We start from the raw sequence: 19,583 nt of genomic DNA, 5'->3' as shown, positions 1-19,583 counted from the left end.
GACTGTATCACTGTAGGTTTGACTTCTGTTTAGTTTTTTTTTTTCCCATGGGCACAATCAGGTTCTCAACTAACTTCAGGCTTCCATATACCCCTAGTGCACATAATACATATTTGTATAACTATGACCCTCAATAGGCTTAATATGTTAGGAATGACAGGGCAAAGAGAAGTTTCTAGTGATGTTCTGTATCAATTACCTTTATTAAGCTGTAAGGTGTAATGACCAGCTGCTTCCTAATTTTGAGTTAGTGAACCTAGGTCTGGACTAAGTAGATCTTAATACCAGCTGCATACCATACATGAAGATGAAAGCATATGACCTGGTCTTTAATCTGCTACAGAAACCCTTTTCTTCTAAAGCTGAAGAGAGACAGGATACTGAAAGTACTTAAAATCAGAGCTGAATTTAAAAGAAAAGGCAAGGTGGTAATCATTTCATAAAATACATACTTCTGGAGTATATCTTAATTTTTTAACACTTAGTCTGAAATGCTCTTGAATGTTTGTTGCTCCTCACTCTTACGATTTTCTCTAAACATTCAAGCTAAACTCCAAAGGGAGTTACATAAAAAAATTGGACTCATTCCTAAATATGATTTTTTGTCATTTTCTAAAGTCTGCAGTAGTTCTTCAGGAATGTTTGTGTGTAATCAAATGTTTTCAAGGCTTATATTTCCTCCCAGGCCCTTAAGTACAGGGATAGTTTGAGTATAAACATAGCCCTGGCAATTATGAATTTTTGGGAAACTTACAGATTATATTTAAAATTGTGTTTACTGAATATTACATATTAGTATGGTTTAAATAACAAATCGTTCCAGTTGAAAACACTTCTTGAAACCAGCACAAATTTTGCCAGGGTGCTAAATTTTTTCTAGGCAATTACTTGAGGCAAATTCATCAGAAATAAGAAGTGTGGTTCCTCTGTTTGTGCTAATGAAGCATTTAGCCAGTCACATGTCAGCTTGGACCTTGCTGCTCTGTCCGGAACCTGGTAGGACGTGATTTAGGTCAGGGCTTCTTTGAGTGCAGACTTCTGCCTTCAGGAAGGCTGGGGACTGAAGTTTGCAGGAATGGTAGTTTGAGCTGAAATAGCCAGTCCTGACCACATTTATACATAAAGAGCCCACTGTAGAACACCTCAGAGGTGGCTATTGTTGCTATTTTATAGATACAAATTTGAATAATTTCCCAAGAGTGTACAGGTTTAGTGGTAAAACTGAAGAATAAAAAACCATGGTGCTGTTAGAGCAGATGTCACCTGTCACTGTTGCTAGCAGAACATGTGAAAGCCCGCTTGCTTTTCTGTGCTATGACCCTGCCTAGTCACACAGCTGGTATTACCACCATAATTCTCCTGAGAGAAAGCTGTAACTGCCCTAACAGGCTAGGGTTAGTAATCATGGCCTGTCAGGACACTTAGTAGTGATAATATTGGGCATAACGGATTTTAGCATTCTGCTGTTTCCTCTCCACGGACTCGTTTATGTATATGCCGTTGGTGCTCTGTTTCTTCGTAATCCGGGCTTTCTGCTCAGAACAAGAAAGCTGTGTGGGATTGGAAGAAAGGAAGAGTTTCATCCCCATCAGTCCAGGGGGTGTCCTCAGCAGCTCTGCTCAGCTTCATGGTGCAGTTGCCCCGTGGCCGGCCCTGGTGCCAGCACAGCAGAGCAGTCAGAGCAGGTGCTGTTTAAGCCAGCACTGCCACATGGATGGAGAAGTGAGTTTTCTATCTAAAAGCATAAGGCAAGAAATTCAGAGGAAGGTCATACTGTAAATTAGCATGTGAAGGTTACAGCTAAAGAAGAGAGTTGAAAACGTCAACTTGCAGTTAGATAAAAGGCATCCCTTTGAAGGTGATCACTGCTGACATTGGTATACTTCTTGGATTATTCAGCATATGCAGTTTAGTCAGAAGCTTATGCAATATTTTATGTTGTATATTCATAAAATTGGCTGTGCTCCCTTTTCTGTTTCAGGTTCTGTGGCACCTGGACATTTTTCGCCGCAGTTTCCGGCAGATCACAACGCACAAATGTATGGGTGATTCTTGCATCTTCTGTGCTCTTAAGGTAAAAGTTAGAAATGCATTGAAAACCATTCTTTTAAAATTTGAGCAGAAATATTTATGATATTTAATTAATATTTATAATCAAACTTGCACCTGAAAATATGTGAGAACAAGGTAAATGTGATAGCTAGTGGTCCAGGATCCAGTTCTAAAATGTGTTCAAATGTGTTGGTAAAGTTTCAGTCACAAGGACTCTTCTTAATGGTGTGCAGGTCATTGTGAGTCTCCATTAGTTCAGGCAGTAAAATACAAGTTTGCTTTATTTCTTCTGATGTATCATTTGGTATACAAATATAATACTCTATGCAGTCAGTGTGCTCATCACCATTTACCTTTCCATTCAGAGTTACTTTAAATGTCAGGATAGGGAAGGCCATTTAGCTAAGCCTTTCTTCAAACAGTTCAAAACTGTTGATTATGTAAGACTAAAAGGTTATTTTCTACTGTAAATATTGATGTCTGCATTAAATGGCTCAGCTCTTTGTAGTCTCTGTTTTAAAAAACATCAATTCTGTTTGTAGCTGCAGATTCAATAACTGACTGTCATAGAGGCTGCCTGGACAGTAAGATCTAGATGCTAGCTCTGATTTTGAGTACTGTTATGTACTTGAGTAAATTGTGCAATCCTGTGTCTCTGTTTGTCTCTATCAATTAATTTGTTGCATTCTTGGGTTTTTTTGTGACCCCCCTTTCTAAATTTTGCTAGCTCAAACCCTGGCTTTTTGTGGGAGAAATGTATATGATGCAAACATGATGAAAATACCTAGCTTTAATCTTCCTGAGCAGTGATTTTCCTTTCTGAGCTTGAGACTTAAACATCATCTTTGATCACAAGTGCGTTATGAAATCCAACTAAATATATAAACTAATTGTAGAGAATTTGTGTCATGAATTCTATGTACAGTAATAAAAATGGCAGACACCGTGTCTTAAAAAATGGTAAAATAGAGAGTGCAGGGTTAAATTAAGATCATCTGACGTTCCCAGGCAATATTTATGATACAACAGCTGTCTTGCTGCTGTGAAGTAACGTCACAGGTGCTCTGGTAGAGACAGGCTTGAAATGAATTATGTAGGGAGCTTTTGGGCTGTTGTTGAGGAGTTTTTCCTGGCAAATGAACACTAAAGGGGAGACTATTAAGGCATGAAGTGAGAGAATTTTTCTGGTTTTGAGGGGAAATTTGTCTCATGACATATCTATTGAAATGATGAGACAGGATGATATTTACACCAGTATCATCAGAAGAGGATGTAACAGTGGGTTAGGAGCAAGGTAGTGCATCCAAAGTGAGATACAGCTCTTCAGACACAGAAAAGATGGAATATTAAATATATACCCTTCCTTAAAGGGGAATGACAAGACTTAGTCATGATCTGGTTTGAGTTCATTAAGTTCAGTGGGATAATTTAAAGGTATTTTTTGGATCATGCCCTTGAGTAATGTCAAGTGCTTGTTGGTATTCTTTGTTAGCCAAGATGAGGTCAGAAAGAAAAGGATTTAGGAATTTACCATGAATGTAAGCTTTTGCTCTTCTGGGCTTTAACTGAAAAACATGATCAAGGAAATACCAGGAGATCAGACAGGTTCTGCCATGAATGAAAGTAGACTCTCAACTCCGCACTAGAGTCCAGGTTTTAATATTATGATAATAGTTAAAAGTCTTTCTGTATAGAATACTGAAAAAGAGGGAGAGGGATGTGAAAGAATATTGCAGGAAAAAGGAGAGGATGAACCTTTGTGTTACTGATCTTGAAAGATGAACTGCAGACAAAGATGCATGTGGATTAGCAGTACTGGTGGGAGAGGGAAAGCACTACAGGAAAACTGGAAAATGACAGGATCTCTGAAATATATGTACTAAAAGCAGACATTGGGTCAAATAATGTTCAGTTTTGTTGGTAAAATCCTTGTTTTTGATGTCTTGAATTGTGTAGTGTGCTATTATAAAACTAGGAAATGACAGGTGGTGTGGTGGAATTCACAAATTCTATGCATGCAGCCGTGTGTTTATTTTTTAATAAGTAGCTTTTGAAAAATTTGCTGCTGTTTCTTCACTCTCAGATACCTGCCAAGATTTTATGTGTCTGTGTTTTTGGTTTTGTTTGGCTTTTTTTTACCTGAAGTTCTCAGCAATAATGTTCCTAGGTTGTACTTGTTACAACCCTTAATTTCCAATAAAGCAATAATATTGCACCAAATCCTCTACTACTTTTGCACATTTTGGGAAACTTGTGTCTGGTTGTGTGCAGAATTCCTAGAGCTCACAAAAACTCTAAAGATCACATAAGCAATTGAAGAATTACCCAGACAATTATTTATTAAAGTGGGCAGTAACCAAAACTTAAAAAAGTAAATAGATTCCAACTGGATCCAAATCAAAAAGTTAGCATCTACTCTATGTGCAGTCTGTTCTTCATGGGACACTGCTGTGCATCCTACCAAAGCCTGTTCCAGAAACTCTTTCTCTGGGTAATGTTGTGCCAAGCTTTCACTTTTATTATCTTGTGTAAAATGTTGGTGTGTTCATAAGTATTTGAAAATTCCCCCGTCCCCCTTTTTGTGTTGCTATCAAGTCAAATACCATTATAAAGGTGAGTTATAAGGGCTGTCACTTGACTCTAAGTGAAATTGGGGGTGCAAACCTCCCCTCGACCCCTAAAAAAACCTCTGGGCACCAGAAATGTAAGCTGTCTTGCTTAAAAGCAGCTGAAAAGGTAGGGATATTCACAAGGGACAGCCCCAAACCATGGAGATGGTCACATTCTCTTCACGTTCTCCTTAAGCAGGCAGTAGACGGGGGGGGAAAAGGGCTGTTCAAGGTGTTTACTCGTTCTCTGCTGCCCTCTGGATCAGTGTTTTCAAATTGCTCTATTTTCTTGCTCCTGTAAAAGTCTGTCTGGTACATGTTATGTGTAAACTTCTATAAGACAAGTGGGATTATGTGCTTAATGTACACCTAATACTGCAAGCATCACCAAGAGCATGTTTTGTGTTCCAGGGCAGCAGGGTCATCCCCTCCCTTCTGTGCCCATCTCTTCCCCTGCCCCAGCTCTCCTTTCTGCTCTGGAAGCCTTTAACTATTGTCCTGCCAGAGTAATGCTGGATTAGCCTCCAGGTCTTTGACATCCTCTTTTTCTTGAATCTTGCCTTAGGCTTTGCTAAGATGAGGGAGAAGAAGTGGCTGGATCCAGTGGGAACACCAGAATTTGGAGCTCTATACCATGCGAAAATCTCCTATTAGGGTCTGGGGAGAGGTAATTAGCCTTGCATGCTGTCAGGTGGATCTGCCCAAAACACTTGTCCAGACCAAGCAAGGTGGAGGCAGGTCATGTTTACCCTTCTTCAGAGCATGCTGGCATGTTCAGATTCCAGCCTGGCCTGGGAAAGGGGCAGTACTTGTGGGGAGGAGCCTACGTCATGCTCCCCCACTTCACTTCAGGGTCCTTTCACAGCATACCTGACACCATCTGTGTTGTATAGAGACGCTTCATGCTATTCTCCTGCTCTGAAATGTTGCTCTGAAGGTGACATCCTCTTCCTTTTGGCTCTAGAGGAAGATAGTCTTCTCTAAGCTAAATTTAGCCATGGAATAACACTGAAGAAGTTGTATTTTTTCCACACTTTCTTGGCTTGTTGCAACTGTTTCTAGGAATTTGGATGTCATGCACTGTATTTACTGTAATTGCTCAGTTAGCTCTCTAAATATTACTTGTAATTTCAAATATGGGATCACAGGACAGTGATGTCATACCTGATCAAATCACATTTTATTTTTATACTGCGTTGAAGACTTCCATTTCACAAAGTCTTGAAGTCATTTTAAAACTTGATGTGCTCCCTGACTGTGTTTATGTAGCTAGAAAATGAACCTTGAAATCATTCCAGATATGCATTCCTTGGTTATTTGGAAGTTACCTTGCATCAACAGCTATAAAAAGGGAGAGTTGCAGACTCAGTGCTGGAACCCCAAACACTGCCCCTTAAAATGTGGCATTATTTAAGTATTTTTTTCAATACACAAGCTGTCCTTACCACTATGTGGTTTGCCTGCCATAACACTGAAACAGCTTTTTGATTTATTATTTACGATGAAGTCTACTATGATTTGGTTTATTTTCCTTTTTTTTTTCAGCATGACTTTGCTTTGGTGTTTATCACAGCTGGAAGAGGGTAGGAAGGGGGAAATCCGTCCACTGTACTGAGCATGCCACAGTTTGTTCTCCTTCCAGGGATTGTACTGAGAGCTCCATAGTGCCAGGATACGGGACAGAGTGTTTTTTGTAGGTCACAAAGAAGAATGTTCTGTTGATTGATACATTCTAATAGGGCTGGTCTTTTCTGTTGTTTTGTCATGTGCAACAAAAGCAGGAAGAATGTGAATTTTCTGTGTAGAGATGATGTTGTTTAAGATGAAAATGGAGAACAGTAGGGTTTTACAGCACTTTAAAAAAGTGGAATGACTACAGTTGGTTCTCATAAGCCACTTGCTTGAAATCGAGTGATTTATTATGAAATGTTCATCATGTGGTTGAGACCATAATAAGTTGGTTGCAAAGACTACATCCTCTTTTTTATGCTCTTTTTCTAATGACAGTAGTATTTCAGGTAAAATAGTAGTCAAAACACATAACATAATTACTTTTATTGTTTGAATGTTTTCCATCAGTTGGCACTTGCAGTTAACTGCCTGCCAAATAAACTAGCAGCAAGTACAGTTCCCTGAGTTAATAAACTGGTAATTGAAGCTTCCAAATAACAATTGGCTGCTTTGATCTTGATCAAGCAGTTAATGAATTGTTACCTAGTAGATGTGCACATTCTATGATTTGAATTTCTTTTCCTGCCGCCTTCCTAAACAAGACTTGTGGAAAGTATTATTTTTACTTGATTTTGGTAGTAGCCAGAAGTGCCTGACTTGATAGTCTCTACTGGGGACCTGATCTTAATGTTCAGGATACAGTGTGAGTACAAATGGAAGATACATAAAAAGAAGGGAATGAATGGAAATCTAGGTTGATTGTCACCAGACTTAGAAGTTTGAAAAGAGATCAAAAGACACAAAACCAAATAGACATAGAATTTGTTGCAACCTTGAAGGCAAATACAACACGAGGAAATGTGGGGAAGAAATTGAGCTAGTGAAAATACTGTTGGTATGGGAGTGTTGTGTTTGGATAGGAGAAAAATGATTTTTAGCAGCCATTTGAAACAGGTTATTGTACTGAGTATGAGGCTTCAGTGGGAGAGTGTGATGTTCTGAATGAGAGATTAGGTACTACAGGCAAGAAAAAAAGGTGCACTGAGCAGGGTGAGAAAGGCATGCTACTGAAATGGAGAGAAAGCTTAAAAAATTATGCAAACAAAAATCCCATCACCAAAACCCAGAAACAATTGATTAGTGTAGGGAATACTAAGGTGAGGGGAACATGTTTTGTTCTTTGAAATACCATACCACTAGAGCTGCAGTGATACACCTATACAGAAGAAGCTTCTATATAATTCTGGAAGGGTTAGTTCCCAGAAAGCTGCCAAGGACACAACTCAAAATTACAGTGCATAAACACTGTTCTGATTCAGTAGCTGTTCCCTGTTGTCTTCACCCATCAATTTATCCTTATGTCAGCCTACTTTTGCATGCTTGATTAGAAAGTCACATGTGAATGTGTATCAAGTTTGGTTTGTTTCATCACTCTGGTTAGTTACACACTGCAGATGTCAGTTTACCCCAAATAAATGGAACACTTCTTTCCTACGGAGGAAGTTGATTCCAAACATTATTAGGGATAATTGGGAGCAGATCTTGTAGGTGATAGGAGGGGGTTTGCAGTTATTGCAACTTTCAGATCTTTAAAAGAACTCCCAAGAATGCCTGTCAAGCCCATGGATTACCTAAAAGAGTACTTTTTATCTTTAATCAATAAACCAGGTGAAAAAAACTTGGTTTATGATCATGCATGTGAATTTTAGTGTTCTGAAATATCTTCAAGGTTTCTTGAAGAGCTGTATGATAAATATACCTTTTCTCAAAACTTAAGTTGTTTTCCTTTATTTGATCCTTGATCAATGTACATCTAGGAAGTTCATACTGATCCCCACTCCCACAGTTCCCAAAGTGGAGGACATTATTTTGGAAGCCCACCGACTGCAAGGCTTTGTTCTGATGTGTAACAAAGGCCCAGCTGTGTAGTAGTACAAAGGACATGAAGCCTTCAGTTTAAAAACTATGAAAAAGCCTTCTGAATAGTAAAAAAATGGAGTGAGGCCCTACAATTGATAGTCTAAGATGGTTAAGGAAGTTCCAGGTTTGGACCCATCTGAGAGCAAGCTGGTGAAAGATAACAATGTAGTTGGGAGTTGATGTTAGTGTTAGGGGAAGGACTATATGCAACTAGATGGACTTAGCTAATTTATTGGTCTTAAAGAGCACAGGCACTTCCTAATTTTATTCTCTGCTAGCATTTCCAGACTTAAGAATAGCTGTAGGGAAGGGGATGTGAAGGGAGATGGGCTTCTTTTACATATAGACCTCTCATAGGAATGCAGTATAACCAGAACACAGACTTACTATCTGAAAAATCCCTTGCTCACACTGTTCTGTCTTAGCTTGTAGACTGACCAACATGCCAAAAACCATTTCCTCAGTGTAGAAGTCAAAGTACTGCTATTAATACAGTATTAATAATTCTTAGATTTTATGTTAAGCTAATTATTTTTTGTATCGCCTCCTTGATTTTAGTTACTGAAAACAGGTAAAATAGAAGAAACTTTGCATTTTCATGGGGCTTTTAGCAGTGTTCATTCTTACTGTTGCCACTTCTCATTTGTGTTGGAATGTAGTCATTGAAAGAGATCATCAGTGCCATGAGTACACTGATGGGATTTCCATCATCTTCAGTTTCAGAAGAAGTTGAAGAAGTTTTTGGAGGAGAATGAAGTTTGAATGTTTCATTTATGAAGTTCTCATGTTCCATAGTCCTTTGGAAGAAAGGTGCCGTGAGAACTCCTGGGGAAGAATGAGTGCTTTCCTGGTCTGCACCCAGCTGGCTTCCATACCTGTAGAGGGAACCAATGTTTGAGCACTTAACACAGTATTGCTCACAGGCAAGACCTTAAATTAAGGAGGGAGATCTGACTTAGATAATCTGAAGTGATGAAATTGCAGGAAATGCCACACCTGTCCGTCTAAGGTTGAGAGACAAGATAGACTTGTTCTGAAGGGGAGCAAAGAACCTATCTTGAAAAGAAAGGGGAATTAACCCCAACAAACCCCATCTCCCTCCCCAAAATCCCAGTCCAACCCCGGTGACTGAAACCTAAGAAAAACCAAACTCCCCTGTGTTCAGAGTACTTTTGACTCCATTTGAGGTGCTTTTGGGACTTCCTACAAGCACTAGGTTCCAACGTGCTCTAAACTGGATTGTTCAATACCATAATAAGATTTGATCTTTATTTAATTAAATTGCACAATTACTCACTGGTTTTAAGTTTTTGTTCCTCTTTTGTAATCTGAATAGGACTATATACCATTGTGTGCTATGTCATTACAAATTTGAGGAAGCATTCTTCCATGTAATATTGGGATCTGTTACATCCTGATTTTTGCATTCTTCACAGAATTGACATTGCTTAATTATTTTTTGTTCCATGGTAAGTATACTGTTTCTTTAAAGATGGAAGTTTAAAAGAAGAGTTCCAGCTTCCTTGTTTGCTTCTCCTTTTACCTAGTTTAGAGCCTGCATTGTTTCTCACCCCTCAGGAGTGCAAAGCCATTTCAGGGCTCTCATTGAAGCAAACCAGATCCTGCCCATCAGCTCACGGCAGTGAGGTTGTTGACCAGTTGCTAGACAAGTCTCAGATCTATGAAGTGAGATTGAATAAATAGAATAAACACATTTCTGAAGCACAGTTGTGAATATTTTGGAGTGCTCTTAAATGATTTAATGCAAAATGTGAAGCAGGGTGGAGTTGTGTTTCACTGCCTTTTTTTTTTTTTAAGGGTCACTGAAATGAGAAAATTCACTAATGAAACATGAAACTTGCTCAGTTATCAGAGTGACAGAAATAGCAATCAAGTTTAAGTGCAGAGACTTTGTTGTTGTTTCTGTTTTATGTATGTATATATAGAAGATAACTGAGGGGGGTATTGTCTGTAGTTCCTGAAGTATAATACTGCCTCATGGCTTTCTTTTCATTACCCTTTTCTCATGATTCTGTGATACTCTAATAAAGGCAATAATAGAAGAGCTGTGAGCTTCAACACAATGGGCTATTTTCCATCAATGAGCACCTTGAGGACCACCAAAATAAAAGTTGCAGTAAAGAGATATAGGCATATTACATCTATTTTAGATTATGTCAGCACTATAAATTGTACCATTCCTGTGGGCAGAAATGGCAGGGGCGTGGAGGGTGGTTCACTGCCTGTGCAGTGACAGCTGTGCTTGGCACTTTTTCCAGCTTCCTCAAAACAGACAAGATTATACCATTTGGCAAACCTCCCAGCTTACCTTCCCATTTCCTGATGAGAAACAAGTAAAAATAGTTAAAGGAGAGAAAGATTTAGATGACTTCCAATTACTGTAGATCCTAAGTATGTTGGGGAGAAGGTTTCTGTAATTAAAGGAAGAAGTGCTACATGAATTGTGAATCACTGCAGATTAATATAGATTTGAAAGAATATCAAGCAGGCAAAACAGTTTGATTTTTTTTTCCTTATCTTACTAAGTTTAGAATGCAGAAAAGCAGACTGGTGATCCCTTTTTCCTCTCTTGCAGTATGAATTGAGCTTTTCCACAGTCTTTAGAGAAATCATGAGGACAGTTTTATAGGAAAGGACAGGCAGAATTTTGAGATTGACACTGATGAAGATGGTTGCTTGTCATATGAAATGAGGTAGAAAGTAGAGCACAGTGGTGATGGAGAATTGTCTTGTACTAAAATAAGGACTAGAAGTTTTTTACTTAGACTGAGCATCTTGCATACAGAATTATTTTCCTGTTTTTGTAGGAAGGGCACAGTGAAAGTTAACTGTTCAGATGATGTTTTGGGTATTTCACACACATGTGCACGCAAGCACACAAAATAAATGTGGGTGTTTAATCAGTTGGGAATATGTACAGAACTTCCATGCATATAACTTACATTTCACAAAATAATGTGTCTTGTTAGAACTTCTCCTCCTTGCAAATAGTTGTTACCCAGGTGATGTGTGAGTTACAGTTATGAAAATGCAGGTTTATGGCAGCAAATGAACAGCTGGCTGTACATGGGAACTGCTATTCCTATTCACATCGTGCCTTTTCCCACCTGCATACTGATACAAAAATCATCTAATTCTTACCCACTTGGACTTAAAAATGGCAAATTTCTTAAAGTGTGCAAGTATCAAGTTGTGGCTGTTTAAGGGCTAGAGATGTTTGGAACCAGAGTTGCTTAAAAGAGGGAACAAGGTGGTATGGGTAAACTGGAGGTGAGAAAGTTAAATGGAGAGGGAGAGATGGAAATAAAAAGCAGTGTTTTGGTGTTCATTGCTTCAGGAATCAGATTTGGAGAAAGACAAACAGATCCAGGAGGGATTGACACTGAGGGAATTTTTATCCTAAATTCCTAACCCTCCCTTGTATCTGTGAAAGAAAAGGAAGAAATACACAAAGGTGCGTATTATTTCAAAGGAGGAACTCCTGGGATTTGTTCTTGTAGTCTGTGTACTGTACAAGTATCTGTGTGTTGCAGGATTCAAACAACTTAAATGTTTGCTGTTTGTTTTCAGATAAATTGAGTCATATTTTGAAAAAGACAGTAACTTAACTATCTTTCTGGTTTTTTGCTAGGGTATATTCAACCAGTTTCAATGTAGCAGTGAGAAGGTACTGCCTTCTGATGCCCTGCGCACTGCTCTTGCAAAGACATTTCAGGATGAGCAACGCTTCCAGCTGGGCATCATGGATGATGCTGCTGAATGTTTTGTGAGTATAACTGAAAGGTGGTTTGACAGGCAGAGATGTGGCCCACCACTACCCAATCTTCCCGATTTTTTTTCCCTTAATTTTTTTCCCCACTATTTCTTCTTTCCCCAAATTGCAACAGACTTAGCATGTCTGGCCTGGAAAAGTGCACAGAGGGATCCCCAGACTAATGATTTGGAAATGGTAATAGCATTGGTAATCGTTTTTACAGTTTCTTTTGCATGTGAACTGCTTGCCCTCTACAGTGTGCTTTAGATGTGAATTATGAAAAAATTGCACTAAAAGAATGATCCAAGATTCTAGTTTTAAGGATCTCCTCAAAAGGGTGAAAGGACATTTTGTTTGCCAGTTTTTCTGAAATTGCATTTCCGCAGGAAAATTTTTCAAGGGAAGTTGTACAATGTTAGAGCTGTTTTGCCAAGTAATTAATCTTGACCTGTTTATTGCAGGCCTATAAACCACCCAGGCAGCTAGTAGTGTTAGTGAAAAGTGTTCTGCTGGAAGAGTTGTCAAGAGATTCTGGCATCCACAGGTTAATGTTGGCAACAGTGGGAGGAGAGAAGGTCTTGGGAGAAGGATTCCTGGATACTTTAAAAGAGATGCAGTTGTATGAATTAATATCTAGGAAATGTTCAGTCCTTTTGTTTCATACAGAATTTAGTCTGCCTCTTCATTTATTAGTTTTCCCCCTTTTTGATAGAATATAGTTGATGTGGCAAATTTCAAAGCTCTCATGGAATGTAGAAGTTGATTTATTTTGTGTTGATGAGAAGTTAGTGTCAATCCAGTGACTTTTAAAACTGCATAGGTACTGTGTTACATTTGGTCATATCCATGCATGCTTGAGAACTGGACAGAAAAATCAGCAGCAGAGTCTTCAGCAGTGCTATTAAATAAAATAAATGGTTACCTGATCCAGCATTTCAAATCAGAAGTGGAGGGCATTTCCTTTTTTTATCCAAGAAATACCAACTTCTTTGTTTCTGAAGTAACTTTCATGAATTCGCAGGAGCCTTCTGTCTTTAACATTATTGCATCTGGCATGCTTTTGTGATTTGTATCTCAGTTTTTGTCTGCAGTTGAAATTATCTAATGCATTTTTTCCTTTTTTCCTTTGGCTAGGAAAACCTGTTAATGCGAATTCACTTCCACATTGCAGATGAGACAAAGGAAGACATTTGCACTGCACCACATTGTGTTTCCCACCAGAAGTTTGCAATGACTTTATTTGAACAGGTGAGGTAAAGATATGTGCTTGATGCCAAGGGCCAGTTCTCAAGTTTTATGTTTTCACCTAAAACATGCATTGCCACAGTAAAGAAACGTACAGGCAGAAGTGTTGCAGTGGAAATACCTGGTAATCTTGTCAATGTATTATGTTTTCTTTTCTTTAGTGTGTTTGTACCAGTTGTGGTGCCACCTCTGACCCATTACCATTCATCCAGATGGTACATTATATTTCCACAACTTCACTCTGGTGAGTTGAGTTTTTCACAGGTATCCCCCCCCACTCTACCCTCCGCTCCCCCCCCACTTTTTTCTTTCTTTTTTTTCTCCTCCCACCCTGGTACTGCAGTTGGATCTTTATGATCTTCATAGATTAAATGCCTAGAACATGATTTGTTCAAAGTTGGCAGAGCTTTGATAACTCTGATAAAGAACATGAGGATTTAGTGAAGCAGAAGATGGTAGTTTAGGCATGGATCAGTGTGTCTGCTTGTTAATGATTCTGAATCTTGACAACTGTAGTAGCGAGGACTCATGTACATTTTGAAATACTTTAATGTCTGAGCAGGTGATTTAAGAAGACAGATAAGTAAAACAACAAAAAAATTACATTCAAAAGAACCTTTGGACATCTACTCCAACCTCCTGTTTAAAGCAGGACAAACTTCAAAGCTAAATCAGGCTGCTTGGGGTTGTGCGTAGCTGAGTTTTGAAAGTGCCTAAAGGACAAAAATTCCATGACTTCTCTGGGCTGCCTGTTCCAGTTCTGAACTGAAAGGTTTTTTCCCTCCTTCATGGTGACCAGGACAGTTCCTCAGTAACTAGGGGAAGTTGCAGAAAGGGAAGTTCTCACTGGAGACATGGTTTGCCCTTGGTAAATCTGTGCTGACTGCCCTGAGTCACCTTATCCTTCACATGCATGGGGTTGATTTCCAAGGGGATTGATTTAGTCTGTCATGGCCCCAGGTGGTGGAGTGGGACTGACCAGCCTGTAGTTCTCAAATCCTCTTTACTTGGACGAATATATAGCTCCTGTTTAATCTAGTTATGGGGGAACTTCCCTGGTCACTGTGACCTTTCTTTAAAGGTGCTGCACAGAGCATGAGCATGAAGTCTGTAGCAGGTTGTTTGAATTAATGCTGGAGAAGTCTTCTTTGAGGATATGGCTGCTTGGTTAGAAGGCTTTTAAATCTGATTAAGGCGGGAATCTGTTACTTGTTTCTGTCTTGAAATCTTTATTGGGATTAGAACTTTTCTTAGTTTTATGTCTGGCATGTGAGATACGTAGTTACAGTGATATCTATAGTTACAGAAAAAATTGTCATGAAGACTGCTAGTTGCTCTTCACATACAGATCTCCTAAAAGGTACCACTTAACCTGTGTAGCAAGAGTACTGTAAAGCATCCCCCTTGTGGCTGATGCCTGCTGTTCCATCAAGCTGCAGATTTTCATTAGGTTCCAGCAGGCACTGTATATCAGAATATTATTTATTAGATAAAGGACAAAATAGTTATGTAAATGGTGTTCAGTATTTTTTAGGAAATATCACAATAAATCTTAAGTCATGCATTATTTTAGAAATACCAATACATACTAATATGTTTATTCATCTCTGAAACCATTTTAAGCTGGAACATGCTTTGAGCACTAATACTCTTGTGTACATATCTTTCTTTGAATTTGGACAGTGAAATAAATTGGGTACTGTGCTATTTTTTGTTAGTAATTTTATTCAGAATGTGCCTTTCTCTGCTACTTTACTATAATTGTGCTTATTGAAGGAGGCACATTTTGAAGCAAATATTTCATTTTGAAACCAAGTATTTATCAATTGCTTAAATTTTCTTTTAAGATACAAAATTTAAACCAAGCAATCTATTTCTGTTTTCAGTTCTACTTGTTTTCTTTATGCAGTATTTCTGTGGAAGATGTGGTAATTCACAATTAACTATGTGGGTTTCTACAATGTTAAATATAAAAAGTGTTCTGTATTTTAAGTTTCTTAATTTAATAAAAAATTTAGGTGAAATGTATACTAGATTAGTGTGGGTTTGTGGTTTTATTATTAAACTTTTGTTTTCCATGCTTTGTCTATACTGAAGCAATCAAGCTATTTGTATGCTGGAGAGGCGGGAGAAGCCAACTCCAGATATGTTTGGAGAGCTGCTGCAGAATGCCAGTACCATGGGGGACCTGAGAAACTGTCCAGTGAGTAGTCTTGGTTCTCTTTGGGTGTGAATTCAGTGTCTCACAGGTACTTAGTGAAGGAAGGGAAAATTTAGTGATGATGGGTGCTGCTTTGACTAGCAACAAGCATTAAAACAAGAATAGATGCTTATTTTTTATGTATAGCATAAGTGCTAGATTTCTAAAATAAGAGTTCAGTATCTTGTTCTGCCTTTTAATAAATATGCAAAAAGAGTTATCATCAAACTTTTTTTACATATTGATAAATAGGTAGGGCAGGAAACAGCTGCAGAGTTGCTGCTTCATATAATGCTACTGTTAGGTGCATTACCTTTAACATGAGGCCTTGTGTACCTGGTCCCTGGGGCCAGTGTAAGTATTTCCATTTTATACCTGGCTCCTCTCCCAGTTTATAACTCTGAAACCTTCAGTAAAAGTCTCCATTGAAATATATACTTTTTAATATTGGCAAGTAGTGGCGTATTTATCTAAGTAAAAGAAATTAAGATATTTTACTGTCGTTTAAAAGGTGCATATGAGTCCATCTATTTAATAACCAAAGAATGAGAAATTTAATAGAAAGACATTCTTGGTGAGGGCAAACTGCTCTTTGACTGTGAAATAATCAGTTGAATAAAATTGCATACCAGCATTTGCTGCTCCTTTCTTTTTATACTCAAAACCAATTTCTATTGAGGTTTAGCTAAGTGTGGCCTCAAAGTTACGGTAAGGAGGCTTTTTATCAGGATGCCGTGTTCCTGCTGTCATGCTGAAAATGCTGAAGCAAAGAAGACAATTTGAGAGTAAGATAGGTTGGGAGGTAATAAACAGAATTGCTTGTACTTTAAAAGAACCTTTCAAAATACATGTGAAAAAAGTCATCCTAATGTTAAGACCTCATATCTACATTTAAACATCAGAGTCCTCTGCAGTTTCTTTTTTTTTTTTTCAATTTTTCATTTTTGTCTCTTAATGATGTTTGGGACTGAAATTCTGATGAAATTTTCTAGATTGCTGTGTGTAAGAGGCGCTTTGTGATATCTTCCCTGGTTTTAGTGTCAGAAATTATTATATCCAGTTGTGAAACTGGACTCTGTAGACAAGAGAAATGATTCTCAGTACGAAAATGTTTTTTTCTTACAATTTTCTAGGGGTACCATTGTGATGTGCCGCAGGGAAAAAAGGAATGTTGTGAATGGACTTCATCATAGCTTTTGTCATGTTCCCCCCCCCCCCCCACTCCATTGCATCATTGACACCCCCCTCCCCTGCAAAGTGCACTGGTACTTATTTAAAAAGTAAAAAATGGGAAGAAAAATCAAAACAGGAAATAAGAATTGTAGAACTCCTTTGAGTTATTAAAACAACTCTTAATCTCATATTTTAGTTACTGTTCTCATATTTATACAAATACAGACTTAGCTATACTGTCTAAGATGGGATATTTGAGGTACCCTATAGAAACACTCAAATTTAACAGCAAAGCAGAAAATTTTTCCTGACATTGTCATATAAAGCATCAGTCTGTGTACATACAATTTTTAATCTGAGATTCTGATCAAAAGTGACCTTTCTGTCCAATTCCTAAGAATGTTACTAGGATCTTCCATGTATGTTTGCTTATCTTTTTCTAAATAAGCTTGATTTTGTGCTCTTATGTTTTAATCATTATCAATAGCAGGAGGAAGGATTGGCAGTGTTCACTTCAAAGCTTGAGAATGCAGGATGGTCTTGATAGCACATCTCATCTATGACATGAGAAGCTCCTACCTTGGCACTGAGCATATCTGCTGTGTTTCACCACCTCCTCTTTGGAAGCTGTAATTCTGAGACTTATACTTGCTAGTGCCTTGCCCTAACATTATAATAAGTGAAGAATTAAATTCAGTGTCTTGTTTTATCTATATGCTCAGAGTAACTGTGGGGAAAAGATCCGTATTCGTCGTGTGCTGATGAACTCGCCACAGATCATCACCATTGGCTTGGTTTGGGACTCAGACCATTCTGATCTGGCTGAGGATGTGATTCACAGTCTGGGAACTTGCCTTAAACTGGGAGATGTGAGTTTTTTTTTTATTTTGGCACTACTTACAAAGGCTGTCTTTTTCGTGGTAGTCTACAGTAGCAAATGGAGAAAAATATAAAGTCACCAGCTTCACCTTTTTGGTGTCCATAAAAAGAGGAATAGAGGGCAGAACCAAGGATCTGACCTGTCTCTGAAAGCCTTAGAAAAACCTGTGAATTCTATATTCTTGAGTTTCTGAAATGTCTGAAACTGCAAAAATACTTTCAAGTGAAAGGAAATTCTGGATCAGGGTTGTGCTATTTCTATAAAAATACATATGTGCTCTTTTATTTTAAAGAAAGTTTTTTCTATTTCTTTTGAAGACAAAATGTGGTTTAGTGGTCTTTGGGTTTTTTGTTGGTTTTTTTTTTTACCTTTAGCTCCTCTTTTTGGTGAAATGTGTGGTCATTACACTGAAGAGTTATTTGTGACTGAACAGTCTCTAAGAGATGGTGACTGGCACTGTGTGATTGAATGACAGACTGAATTAAATAGGATTCCCTGGAGGATTCACTTATTCTGCATTAACTGAGGCATTAGAGCTGAATTATTGGTGTACCAAACTGTAGCTCTGTCTTATTGTAGCATTGAGATACTACATAAAATAGTTAATATATAAATACACATGATGTTTAAAGAAAAAAAGCATTTTCCAGTGCACAATGTACCAGAATCAGTGTGAGCTGATGGAAATGTGGTTATAAAACAGTGTGGTCTTTGTGTAGTAAAGCAGTAATGCACTAAAACATGAGACCTGTGCAATTCAAATTAACAAAATTCAATTAATAGAAAAGATTTTTTTTCCTGTGTGCTGAATTCTTTTGATCTGCTGATGTCTTCAGTTGATCTTTTATGTGTTAACATCATAAATTGGTCCATCTGTATTCTGGATAGCCCTTGCTCAAGTCAGAATAAATGCCAGCTGTTTACTGTCCAAACCACCTTGTTTCTGCAAAAAGGAATGAATGTTTTAAACAGTATTTGGTATAATCAGCAAGCATGACACAGAATACAACTTTTCAGAATAGAACCACATTCAAATTATGTAACAGGTATTTTAACATTGTTGTAAATGTCTTCCTTCAAGTGTACACATACTCCAAGTCTAACTCAATTTATGAGCATCTCATGAGTTGGTCAGAGTCCATTTCTGGTCTGTGTCTCTGAGTGTGCTTAAACACTGCATGATTACTTATTGCCTTGTTTTCTCTATCTTTTGAAATAAAAGCCTGACACCTCTCTATAGTACTTTGAGGTCTTTGAATATAAAGCAGTATGTAAAATTCTGAGCACTTTATTAATTTCTCCTTCTCTTTTTCTTACCTCCCTTCTTGAAGCTCTTCTTCAGAGTAACTGATGACAGAGCAAAACACTCGGAGCTGTATTTGGTGGGAATGATCTGTTACTATGGAAAACACTATTCAACCTTCTTCTTCCAGACTAAAATCCGCAAATGGATGTACTTTGATGATGCTCATGTCAAAGAGGTGAGAAAAAATGTTTAGGAAAACACTCTTTGGGAAATTTGTTAGCTGCTTGTGTGTAAATCCATTCTATTTTCTACAGATTTTGAGAGGGTTTTTTGCTGGTTTTCCACTCACAAATTTGTTCCTCCTTTTTTCTCAGCAAAGTGAAATATTTTTTAAAAAAGCATACCAGAAATCTCAGAAGCCCTATTCTTAGTTCTGTTCTGTTGGCTCCCAGTCTTGTTTTTATGCTGTTGTTTGAAAATGTACAGTTGCTTGTGCATACAGCTAACACCCATCTCTTTCCCTTGCTGACAAGCAGTATAGCTATTTAGTGCCTGTTGTTGAATTCTGCTTGAGTGTCTACATGCCAGTCTTCTCTAGTGCTTGCTGCCAACAACAAATTTTCCGCTCTTCTGTTAGTGCTTTTTTTTAGCCAAGCATGAGGTCCTTGACATTAAAGCCACCAGTGCTGGGATCTTGGCAGGGCATTATAAGCCATTAGATTGTTTGGCATTATTGATGCCACTCTCCTTTTTTCCTTCTAGTCATGGAATCACAAAGGTGAGAGAGGAAAATTTTCTCCTGTAGTCATGCT

General features: G+C 38.1%; 1 protein-coding gene across 6 annotated transcripts in view; it reads left to right on the top strand.

Moving 5' to 3' along the window:
• Positions 1–19,583, top strand: part of USP54 (ubiquitin specific peptidase 54) — a 91,884-nt gene that overhangs the window by 46,256 nt on the left and 26,045 nt on the right. For 5 of the 6 annotated variants that reach the window (XM_036385326.2, XM_036385324.2, XM_036385325.2 and 2 more), the window contains exons 3-9: positions 1,982–2,074; positions 11,905–12,039; positions 13,162–13,275; positions 13,434–13,516; positions 15,370–15,475; positions 17,368–17,514; positions 18,857–19,006. In XM_036385326.2, the coding sequence (XP_036241219.1) occupies positions 1,982–2,074; positions 11,905–12,039; positions 13,162–13,275; positions 13,434–13,516; positions 15,370–15,475; positions 17,368–17,514; positions 18,857–19,006 (828 nt within the window). Of the gene's footprint in view, positions 1–1,981; positions 2,075–5,226; positions 5,329–11,904; positions 12,040–13,161; positions 13,276–13,433; positions 13,517–15,369; positions 15,476–17,367; positions 17,515–18,856; positions 19,007–19,583 lie in introns of those variants that run through there. The other variant, XM_036385328.2, reaches the window with a different exon arrangement.

The sequence above is a fragment of the Molothrus ater genome, chromosome 8 (genome assembly GCF_012460135.2).
Source record: "Molothrus ater isolate BHLD 08-10-18 breed brown headed cowbird chromosome 8, BPBGC_Mater_1.1, whole genome shotgun sequence".
Classification (NCBI taxonomy): Eukaryota; Metazoa; Chordata; class Aves; order Passeriformes; family Icteridae; genus Molothrus; species Molothrus ater.
This window is presented reverse-complemented; position numbering and strand designations above follow the sequence as displayed.